Source organism: Pelophylax lessonae, assembly GCF_965119305.1.
Source record: "Pelophylax lessonae genome assembly, chromosome: 11".
In the NCBI taxonomy this organism is placed as follows: domain Eukaryota; kingdom Metazoa; phylum Chordata; class Amphibia; order Anura; family Ranidae; genus Pelophylax; species Pelophylax lessonae.
In genome coordinates this window covers 231,195,490-231,207,813 of record NC_138778.1, presented here as the reverse complement: position 1 = coordinate 231,207,813, position 12,324 = coordinate 231,195,490, and the positions used below count along the sequence as shown (strand labels likewise).

The window sequence follows — 12,324 nt, the reverse complement described above, 5'->3', positions numbered from 1 at the left end:
TCTCTGGTGAGTTTGGCAGAGGACATCACTGCAGATGAGGTGGTTAAGGCTATTGATAAGTTTGCCATTAAGAAGTCGCCTGGACCAGATGGATTGACAGCTGAGATTTACAAGCATTTTAAGGTTGAAAAAAGGCTGGAAAAAATCATTTTCTGGCGTTTATCGTCTGTAGCAGGCAATCTACTTTCTCACCACCAGCACTGTTGGGTTCAGAGTAGAAGCACTTTTTCAGCGGTGTTAGCTGTCCGGGAGGCCCTGGAATGATGCAGGGCTGCAGGCTGGGGAAAGTACCTGCTGGCATTGGATCAGGCAAAAGCTTTTGATAGGGTCAATGATGAGTACCTATGGTTGCTTCTTGGCAAGTATGGCCTGGAGGGGGGATTTATTGATTGGCTGAAGACTTTGTACAGAGGAGCTGAAAGCTTCATGCTTGTGAATGGTTGGATTGGACAGCCCTTTGAGGTTGGCTCGGGTGTGCGTCAGGGGTGTATTTTGAGTCCTCTGCTATACGCGTTCGCAATCGATCCCTTCATCAGGAGATTAGAGTGTGGACCGTTGTGGTGGGTGCCTTTGGGCATTGCTGGTGAGCCCCCTTTGAGGGTTGTGGCCTATGCTGATGACATGTCTGTTTTCATCTCTGGGACAGAGGAGGCGAAGGAGGTGGTCTCGGTGATGGAGCAGTATGGTGAGACATCTGGCTCAAAGATCAATCAGGATAAGAGTGAAGTTTTTTGGATGGGAGAAGAAGGCGATAGCTTTGAGCTTCCGGACACCTTCCCAGAGCCCGACAGGAAATAAAAGTTTTAGGCATCAAATTTGGTCCCGGCAATTATGGCCCAGGGCCATCTTACTTATTGGGCATGCTGGGCAGTTGCCCGGGGGCCCCACTTGCCCGGGGGGCCCCACCTGCCCAACGACCAAGCCCCAGCCAAGCATTAGTCCCGAATCCTGTGTGCATCCCGCCGCCGAACTTAGTAGGTGGCAAGCGCCTGTCGGCCCTGCGCTGCTGTCAGGTCACTTGGGCCGTGGAGGGGAAGCCCACAACTGCAGGAATGCCTGTCCCCCTCCACGGGGGACACACAGGACAGCCGAGTCTGACTCCCGTCCGTGTATTCACAGGACCCAGCCGCCAAACCTGGAAGCTGTCATTAGACTGGCACTGCTGAACCAATAAATATTGCTTTATCGATAATTTGCATTTTTATTCTCATGGCTGATTGTGTAGGCGGGGCCCCAGTGCACTACATTGCCCGTGGCCCTCTATTGCCCTTAAGATGGCACTGTTATGGCCTTGCAAATTGGGAAAGCAGGCTACAAGATGCCAATGCCAAGGTTGCCAGCTGGAAGGAATGGAAACTCTCTTACAGGGAAAGGATTGACCTGATTAAAACTTACCTGATCCCAGTATTTCTGTATGTCAGCTTTGTCTGCGTTTTGCCAGTGTCTCTCTATGCAAGGATCTACAGCTGTTTTTTCCAGATGTTATGGGGAAAAAACTGAATCTCATTAAGAGGTCTGTAACCAATCTTCCCAGGCGGATGGGTGGCTTGGGTATGGTCAACCAGGTGGTATTTTTTTCTCTGATGTTTTTGAAACATAATTTTGGTAACATGCTGGCAGAGGAACCGCCTGGGTGGGTTGGTATTTTTCAGTCCTGGTTTAGGCCTTTTCTGCGAAGTTGGGAGAAAGGTGGTCCAGTTAAAAGCTTGAGGGTCCAACATGGTAAGCTCTCAGCTTACGTTGCTCCATGCCTGAAGATGCTTCGGCAATGGCAAGTGACGGCGGAGGAAATAAAGTCTCTTCCTAGGAAGGCCCTGGAGAAGAGGGTTGTTGAATCTGCCTTTAACGAGCCACTGGCCTTGAGGGATTGCCCAGACCCTGTTATGAGGGAGGGTCTGCGTTTGATTAATCTGGAGAGAATCCCTTTGAAGTTTTGGGATTTGGCTTGGTTCTCATTCCATGGCAGACTCTATCTGAAGGGCAACTTGAAGCATCGTTCGCCGGAGAACCGTGGTTGTCCAAGAGTGGAGTGTGGAGGTGTGGAGGAGACTATGAACCATTTCTTGCTTCAGTGCCCCTTCAATATAGAAGTCTATAAGCGGGTGGGTGGGGCTCTGGGTATCCCTTCCCTTTCCCGCTTAAGTTATGCGGAATGGTCGTACGGGTGTTTTGAGACACATCAGGATTTTGATTTCGAGACACTTTTTCTAGTTAGCTTAGTAGTCCGTTACTTCACGTGGAATGCACAGTGTCAGGTTTCCACTCGGAAAAAAGTGCTTCCTGTCGAGGTGGTGGTGCACAACATTCTGGGTGAGGTTGGGAAGATTCAGGTTCTTGAGAAGGACAGGTGGAGGCCGGGAGCCTGGGAAAAGGCGTGGAGGAATGTCAGGTCCCCGTAGCTGCTGTCTGTCAGTCTCTGGGTGTGCGGCTTTTCTTTCTTTCCTTTCACGTCCCCTAGAATTTTATAAGATTGAATTTAGGAAAAAAGGCTGCATGCATGGCATCAATGTGTAATCGTTTCTTAGCCTGAGGGGGGGTTTAGGTGGAGGTTAGGGGGGTGGGGAGGGGGGGTTTAGGTGGAGGTTGGGGCTTTGTTGAGTTTAGTCATGATAGTAACAATTTTCTCTTTCTATGCTGATGTAAGCTTTTTTTGTTTATATATTTATTTAATTTTGTAAATATGTAAATATGTTTTTATTATGCTTGTAAGATTTTTAACCACTTGACGACTGCTCACTGTGCCTCTACTGCGGCACAGTGGCTCGTTATCGTCCAGCGACGTAGTACTATGTCGCTGGACTCCTCCCCTTGTGGGCGGCGCTCGCGCGCCGCCGGAGGCTCGCTCCCGCTGTGTTCATTCACAGCGGGAGTCGGGCCAGGGGAGGAGCAGCGGCGATCGCCGCTGCTCTTCCCCGATCGTCGGGGAATAGAGTCTGGAGATCCGCCCGCTTGTGTAAACAGAGCGGGCGGATCTCCTCAGTGACAGACAGTGACAGATTGCAGGGTTCAGCATAGCTGAACATGCGATCTGTCCCTGTGTCACTCAGTCACCTCCCCCCAACACACGTTAGTAAGCACCAGGCATACATTAACCCCTCCCTCTCCAATAAAATTAACCCCTTCCCTGCCAGTGTCATTTTTACAGTAACAGTTCATATGTATAGCACTGATTACTGCAGTAATGTCATTGGTACCGCCAAAAGTGTCAAAAATGTCAGTCAAGGGAGCGATCTGTCCGCCGCAATGTCGCAGTCCCGCAAAAAAAAAATCGCAGATCGCCGCCATTACTCGTTAAAAAAAAACCACCAAAAATGACAAAAATCTTTCCCTTAGTTAATAAACGCAATAACTTTTGCGCAAACCAATCAAAATGCGCTTATTGTGATTTTTTTTTACCAAACATAGGTAGCAGAAAACAAATTGGCCAAAAATTTAAAAACATTTTGATTTTTACATTTGGGGGGGGGGGGGGGAGGATTTCATAATTCGCCCCCCACATTTCAAAATGTGAAAAATATTGTTATTTTTTCAAAATTTACGCTCTTTTTTTGTTTATATTATATTTCGATTTTTACATTTTTTTTATTTTGGGGAATTTCATATAGCAGAATTTGAAAAATATTGTTTTTTTTTTTTCCAGAATTGTTGCTATTTTTTTGTTTATAGCGCAAAAAATAAAAATCGCACAGGTGATCAAATACCACCAAAAGAAAGCTCTGTTTGTGAGGAAAAAAGGACGTAAATTTTGTTTGGGTACAGCGTCGCACGACCGCGCAATTGTCAGTTAAAGTCGCACAGCGCCGAATCGCAAAAAGTGGCCCAGACGTAAGACAGCAAAATCCTCCGGTGGTAAAGTGGTTAATAAACAACAATTTACACTCTAATGCCCCCTCCCCCACAGTCACACACTATTATTATTATACATTTATATAGCTCTGACATATACCGCAGTGCTGTACAGAGATCACTGAGCCAGTCACATCAGTCTCTGTACCAGAGGAGCTTACACTCTAATGTCCCCTCCCAGTCATATCTCTGTAGCAGAGGATGAGTTTGGTGTTCGGAGGAGCGGATGTCAGAGGGAGAAAAATAAGCAAACAAAAGCTGTAGGAGGGGAAGGGCCACATCCCACAGGAAGGGGGCCACACAGATAATCAGCAGTAAGGATTGTTATATAGTTTACATAAAGCAACAGAAACCCTCTATATCAGACTTCACACAGAGGCAGTTCACTTTAAAAAAAATAAATAAAGAAAATATAATTTTTCTCCAACTTTGTAACTACTTTTGCCGTGTGGAGGGAGACTCCCATTCTCTGAGCCTGAAATGATCCTCCTCCTTACCACTACAGTACCTTCTGGCAACCAATCCTCCATTGCTATGGAAAGGGTGCGGAGTTGTAAATTGTTAAAGGGCAGGTGCAAAAATCAGTTTGTGACAATCCGCCCCCCCCCTGCTCTTCGCCTAACCCCCCCCCCCCCCCCCAAGTCCAAGCTGCACATTGTTACTATTACCACCAAAGTCACCTGGGCTGCAATTGTAATACATAGACGGGGATGACACGCACCCTGTCTGGGGGGGGGGGGTAATAAGGGGGGGTTCTCAGCAAAAAAAAAAAAAAATATTGCAACTAATGTTGAATTAAAATCTGATTTTTAATTTAACCACTCCCCTCCAGCCCTATAGGCGATTGATGGCGGGAATGTGGTTGTATTATCCTGACCGGACATCATATGACGGCGGCAGGATAACACAGCTCTGGGCGCCCCCGGCGCACAGAGCGGCGATCGGTGATGCGAGGTGTCAGTCTGACACCCTGCATCTCCGATCTCGGTAAAGAGACTACTGACGTAGCTCTTTACCATGTGATCAGCCGTGTCCAATCACGGCTGGTCACATCGTAAACAGGAACAGCCGTTGATCGGCTTTCCTTAGTTCGTGCCTGACAGGCACGAGTAAAGGATCGGATAATTGATTACCAGGGATGCCCACCTATGACCCCAGGGATGCCCACTATGGCCACCAGGGATGGCAATCAGGGCTCAGGGAGCCCCCCATTGCCCTCCCTATCAGTGCTGCCCGCCAGTGCCCTCCCTATCAGTGCTGCCCACCAGTGCCCATCATTGCCATGTTTCAGTGTCGCCCACCAGTGCCCATTATTGCCCACCAGTGCCGCCTATCTGTGCCCATTAGTGTCCATCAGTGCCCATCAGTGCCCACCAGTGCCACCTATCAGTGCCCATTAGTGCCCATCAGTGCCACCTATCAGTGCCCATCAGTGCCATCTATCAGTGCCCATCAATGCCGCCTATCAGTGCCCAGCAGTGCCGCCTATCAGTGCCCCCCAATGCTGCATATCTGTGCTACCTATCAGTGCCACATATCAGTGCCTATCAGTGCCGCCTATCAGTGCCACCCCATCAGTGCTCCATCAGTGCCTCCTCATCAGTGCCTGTCAGTGCAGTCTCATCAGTGCAGGAAAAAACTTATTTATTTACAAAATTGTATAACATAAACAAAAAAACTTTTTTTTTTTTTTTTCAAATTTTTCGGTCTTTTTTTATTTGTTTAGCAAAAAGGAAAAAACCCAGAGGTGATCAAATACCACCAAAATAAAGCTCTATTTGTGGGGGGAAAATGACATCAATTTGGTTTAGGTACAGTGTTGCATGACCGCGCAATTGTCATTCAAAATGCAACAACGCTAAAAGGGGAAAATTGGCCTGGGCAGGAAGGGGGTGAAAGTGCCCGGTATTGAAGTGGTTAAAATTAACTGTTTCCATACCAGGCCATTTCTGGCACTTCGCTCCTACATGTAAAAATCATCATCTTTTTGCTAGAAAATGACTCAGAACCCCCCCCCCCCCCCCCCAACACACACACATTGGCTCAGAGCCATGCCCAATACAGAGAAATCATAAGGAAATAAAAAGAAGAGTGATAGCATGAGAACCTGTATCTATTGCCCCATACACACGTGCAGATTATCTGCAGACTTTTGTCTGCAGACTTACCTTTTCTATGTAGTGCAAGGGCCTGCCGGATTGCATACAAATTGAAAGTGCTTAGGTTTGACCTCATATTATATGGTTTTGGTAAGTCTGCAGACAAAAGTCTGCAGATAATCTGCACGTGTGTACGGGGCATTAAGGCCCGTACACACGTACTGATCGTCGGCATACAAACGTCGGCGGACGAAAGATCTGCCGATTGTACGCGTGTTAGTATGGTGCCTCCGACAGATGTCTGCACACAATCCGCGGACAAAAGTCTTTCGTGCAAACATGAAAATTTTTGTCTGCGGACACCAGAACGGACGATTGTTCGCCTGTCAGTACAGAATTCGGCCGACAGACCGCAGATTTGCAAGACTGGGCATGCTCAGAAAATTAAAAACACAGGGAAAGTTAACCATTACATGACATCACTTCTGCAGTCAGCTGAAGTCTGCAGACAAAATTCTTGTGCTGTCCTTGTGCTGTCTTTGCACTTTTCAACAGACACCGACATCCCGGGGAGAAAAGACGAACATTTGTATGCCGACCATCGGTACGTGTGTACGGGGCTTTAGTCTATGAAGGGTGCAACTTTTGCAAATTGATTGGAATGATGAATTTTGTCTCATGGAGGATCTAAAAGTGAAAAAAAAAAAGTCTTGCAGTGGAATGTGAAATGATCGGCTCTCTGTGGAAGGTGACGGCGGATCTAGGAAAAATTTGGGGGAAGTTTAGACTGGCGTAGGACAATGGTGACTTTCCACAAGCCAGAGTGACCTTCAGAGACGTGACCTCAATGGTGTATTGTGTTATAGAACTGCCGTCTTGTTACCCAATGAAGAGCAGCCAAGGAGGACAACACGTCCCCGGGACAGTGACGTCACCCACTGCCACCACAAAACGTCCCGTACAAGGAGCAGCTGCCAAGGACAAAGTAGAACACAACAACGTAACAAACTGCAAACTCTCCTCCGGGGGCTAAGCTTTTATTCTTTAGCGCTGACGCCGTTGGTTATCTGTGTAGTTTATGTAAAGGCAAAATGTTTGTTTTAGTTTTGGGTTTATTAGTGAGGGGTTAGACCCCCTGTCTATTTTTTTTTTTTTTACCATACAGCGCATCCGGAAAGTATTCCCAGCGCTTCACTTTTTCCACACTTTGTTATGTTACAGCCTTATTCCAAAATGGATTCAATTCATTATTTTCCTCAAAATTCTACAAACAATCCCCCATAATGACAACGTGAGAGAAGTTTGTATGAAATCTTTGCAAGTTTATTTAAAAAAAAAAAAGAAAATCCCCATGTACATAAATATCAGTCTTTGCCATGACACTCAGAATTGAGCTCAGGTGCATCCTGTTTCCACTGATCATCCTTGAGGTGTTTCTACAACTTAACTTGAGTCCACCTGTGGTAAATTCAGTTGATTGGACATGATTTGGAAAGGCACACACCTGTCTATAGAAGGTCCCACAGCTAACAGTGTATGTCAGAGCACAAACCAAGCCATGAAGTCCAAGGAATTGTCTGTAGACCTCAGAGACAGGATTGTATGGAGGCACAGATCGGGGGAAGGGTACAGAAACATTTCTGCAGCATTGAAGGTCCCAATGAGCACAGTGGCCTCCGTCATCTGTAAATGGAAGAAGTTTGGAACCACCAGGACTCTTCCTAGAGCCGCCCGGCCAAACTGAGCGATCGGGGGAGGGGGGCCTTAGTCAGGGAGGTGATCAAGACCCCGATGGTCACTCTGACAGAGCTCCAGCATTTCTCTGTGGAGAGAGGAGAACCTTCCAGAAGAACAACCATCTCTGCAGCACTCCACCAATCAGGCCTGTATGGGTGTGGCCAGATGGAAGCCACTCCTCAGTAAAAGTCACATGACAGCCCACCTGGAGTTTGCCAAAGGGCACCTGAAGGACTCTCAGACCATGAGAAACAAAATTCTCTACTCTGATGAAACAAAGATTGAACTCTTTGGCCTGAATGGCAAGCGCCGTGTCTGGAGGAAACCAGGCACCGCTCATCACCTGGCCAATACCATCCCTACTGTGAAGCATGGTGGTGGCAGCATCGTGCTGTGGGGAGGTTTTTCAGCTGCAGGAACTCGGAGACTAGTCAGAATTGAGGGACAGAGGAATGCAGCAATGTACAGAGACATCCTTGATGAAAACCTTCTCCAGAGCGCTCTGGACCTCAGACTGGGGCGAAGGTTCATCTTCCAACAGGACAACGACCCTAATCACGCAGCCAAGATAACAAAGGAGTGGCTACGGGACAACTCTGTGAATGTCCTTGAGTGGCCCAGCCAGAGCCCAGACTTGAACCCAATTGAACATCTCTGGAGAGATCTGAAAATGGCTGTGCACCGACCCTCCCCCCATCCAACCTGATGGAGCTTGGGAGGTCCTGCAAAGAAGAATGGGAGAAACTGCCCAAAAATAGGAGTGCCAAGCTTGTAGCATCATACTCAAAAATACTGGAGGCTGTAATTGGTGCCAAAGAAGCTTCACCAAAGTCTTGGACAAAGGGTGTGAATACTTATGTACATGGGATTTTTTTGTTTTTTTATTTTTAATAAATTTGCAAAGATTTCAAACAAACTTTTTTCACATTGTCATTATGGGGGATTGTTTGTAGAATTTTGAGGAAAATAATGAATCCATTCTGGAATAAGGCTGTAACATAACAAAATGTGGAAAAAGTGAAGCGCTGTGAATATTTTCCGGATGCATTGTATCATCGTGGTTACAGCAAAAGAACAGCAACTTTTTTTTTCAGTATTAAAGTGGAGTTCCACCCTATTTTTATACTTACCTCCATCTTCTCGCTCCGGGTCACCTGAAAAAGAAATGGATAATCGCATATTTTTTTTTTTTTTACTTACCTCGTAGCGAAGAAAAAATACTTACCTTACTTCCTTCTTCCTCCTTCCTCGGCCGCGGCCCGTCGTCACTTCCTGGCTCTGCAATGATTCCTGGGAGCTGAACGTCATAGCTCCCAGGAATCATTGCGCCTGCACCGGCCCCGACGTCAGTTCCGGGTCGCGCGCGTCATCCCCTTCTAAACAGCTTCTGGGCATGCCCAGAAGCTGTAGAGGGATGACGCGCGCGACCCGGAAGTGACGTCGGGGCCGGCGCAGAGCATCGTGGGACCAAAGAAGGCGGAAGAAGACGCCGAAGGGGATCTCGCTGGCTTCAAGCTGCCCACATCTGGACAAGACGTTTGCAAGGTAAGTATTTGTCCTAACAGGTAAGTGCAACCCGGGACAGATCAGAGGCTAGCCATTGTGGAATGTACTAGCCCTGACTGTCCCGGGGGTATTAAAAAAAAAAAAAAAAAAAATCCAGGGTGGAACTCCGCTTTAAGTCTTAATGTTGCCAATCCCAAAAATGATCCAACATGCAAATCCTGCACTGCCCACTTGGTGGCTTCCCCTGGCAATTCGTTGTCATAAGCTTTTCTGGAGAGCAGTCTGGTATCTCGGATCTGACAGCCTATGCAGGAGCCACTACGCTGTGCAGCTCCAACGCAATGACTCTTCTACACCAGCCTTTTTCAACCAGGGTGCCTTAAGGTTTCTTCAGGGGTGCCTTGGCAAAATGCCTTAAAATTGCCCAAAAATTGTATACAAGCCAGCGAGTGGATAAAACATGTCCTTTAGTTACACACGGCGGATGAAGGTAAGTGCAAAATAATATCCAAATAGACTTCCAGTGAAACAAAACTGCAAAACCTGTGCTCTCAACTTCCAGTGAAAAAAGCAAAATCAGCCTCTTACCAGAAAAAAGTTCTATGTACGCTTGTGACTCTCCTTGGTTGGGGGAGGTTCTCTTTCCCCTTAACAGCAGATATATAGACCATTTTATTTATACATACAGTAGCATTTATTTTCCTATGCGCTGATTTACACATGACATTATACACATTTGTTTGAGCTTCATGAAACCTGCCATCTACTGTTCTGGCAGTGGTCATTTTTATAATAGTAACGAGTAACTATGCAGCACAAAAAAAAATATCGGAGTAGAAGTATTGAAATCATCGAAAAAATGTAGTGAAGTAAAAGTGGAAGTAGGAGAAAAAAATTCTACTCTAGGAAAGTACAGATACCGCATTTCAGTACTTAAGTACAGTAGTGAAGTAGTTCTACTTAGTTACCATACATCTCTGCGCATCTGCGTCTCCTGTGTTGCTGATGTTCATTTGCTGTTTTTATCCAAAATCTGGATTTCCAATCATAGCTGGTCTTAAAGGCCAAAAATTTCGGCCAATGTCTATACCAATCGTTTTGAAATATTTGCTATCATTTTAGTGGTGCACCACTGATTGTACTGGAAGACATGTTGCACTCGGCCTGCTCCATCAGATGGCCTTCTAAAACCTCTCTATGAAAATTTTAACCAGCAAAACCAGATGCTGCACAACCAACACTGCAAACTATTCCGACTCCCATCAGGAGCAAAGACAATATGCCAAAATTCATAACTTTATTGCAGATATGCTTTAAGTCTTCCATTTCATCCAATGTATTATGTTCCTTCCTCATTCTAATGACAGGGGAGCCATTGGAGCTGCATCTTCCTGTGCAGGAAAAATACACAGAAATGAGAATACGAAAAATTTTAACTGATACTTACCTTAATTTTCCTTTCCTGACCTATCTCCATGGTAGCATAGTAATGAAACTCTATGCTTACACAGAATCAGGGGCGTAATTACAGGGGTTGCAATTGCAACCGGGCCCCATGTTCCAGGGGGCCCGTGCAGCTCCCCTGTACACCTGGATAGGAGGGACGGCGGGGGCAGCATGTAGAGAAATCACTGCCCTCTTTCCTCCTGTATCTGCAGGAGGAAAATGGAGGAGATTGGTTCCTCTGCATGCTGACCGCGCCACTCCTCCTATCCAGTTCACTTGTGTTCTGCTGTCTCTGGGCCCCTGTGTGCTCCCCTGGTCACCCCCCCCCCCCCAACTGTCTTGCCCCCACCCCCCCTGTGCTCCCTCCTCTCTCCTGCCGGCTGCTGCAGGGGATGTGTCACAATAGAGAACCAGGAAGGGGTCGGTAAATATGTAATTTACCAGCTCCCTCCTTTTCTGACAGAGTCATAGTCAGTGACATTGTAAAAAAATATAATGATAAAAAATAATACAATTAAAATACCAAAAAATAAAAACTACTGACACCGGTGGGTGAACTTCCAGGATCGCAAAGGTCACACTTGCAACCAGGCCCTGGCATTCCACCACTGTGAGGTGGAAGGAGGCCCTCTGCAGAGCTTGTGAAAGGGTCCCGCTACCGGACCGTAATAAAGGGCCCCTCAATGAGAGTAAAGGGCCCCAGGATCAGTGGAAAGAGCCCCAGGCCAGGGGTCCGGGGGCCCCTTCATGGTTTCTTGCTCCGTGGGCCCTGAAGGTTCTAGTTACGCCTCTGCATGGAATAGTCAGGAAAACGGAAAAATGCTCACAATGACTTACCCCTATTTTTCCTTTCCTGACCTATCTCCATGGGAGCATACTAATGAAACACTATGCTTCCATGGGATGATCAGAAAAATGGAAAAACTGCTCAAAGTGGCTTACCTTAATCTTCCTTTGCTGACCCATCTCCATGTCAGCATACTAAAGTGATCCTACCTTACCATGGGATGGTTAGGGGAATTGCATACAATTACTTATCTTAATTTTCCTTTGCTTACCTATCTCTAGGTGGTATATTAATGAGACCCTATGCCTGCATGCAATAGTCAGGAAAATGGAAAATTGCTAACAATGACTTACCTTAATTTTCCTTTCCTTACCATGGTAGCTTATTTATAACGGAAAATTGAATGACCGATACTTACCCTAATTTTCTTTTCCATACCTTTCTCCATGGTAGCTTAATTATAACGGAAAATTGAATGACCGATACTTACCCTAATTTTCTTTTCCATACCTTTCTCCATGGTAGCTTAATTATAACGGAAAATTGAATGACCGATACTTACCATAATTTTCCTTTTCTGATGCGCTTCATGTCACCACAGCTACGTGGGTGTCAATATATATACATTAATGGCTGTAACTAGTCCTACCAAGCTGGGTGGGAACTGTGCTGACAGGGAGCTCGTCAGGAAAGAAAAATTACGGTAAGTATTTGTCATTCAATTTTCAGTTTTTCCTGATGGCTCCATGTCACCACAGCTGGGAACTAACTAGCCATACAGGGGAGGGTTAATGCTACAGACTCCCTAATTCTGGCTAAAAGCCAAAGCGAGGATGCCTCTACCAAACGTAACCGTCGTAAAGGCCGCTTCTTTACAGTAATGAGCCATGAACGTATAGATAT

The 12,324-nt window shown here is 46.3% G+C and overlaps 1 protein-coding gene across 1 annotated transcript in view; it reads right to left on the bottom strand.

Moving 5' to 3' along the window:
• The window catches only part of LOC309567506 (uncharacterized protein), a gene marked incomplete at its 5' end in the record, with an annotated part of 44,601 nt that extends 32,660 nt beyond the window's left edge, over positions 1–11,941 (bottom strand). Inside the window, 2 exons of the mRNA XM_082272890.1 lie at positions 10,400–10,579; positions 11,932–11,941. Coding sequence (XP_082129016.1) covers positions 10,400–10,579; positions 11,932–11,941 — 190 coding nt within the window. The remainder of the gene's footprint in view (positions 1–10,399; positions 10,580–11,931) is intronic.
• Positions 11,942–12,324: the final 383 nt, after the last annotated feature.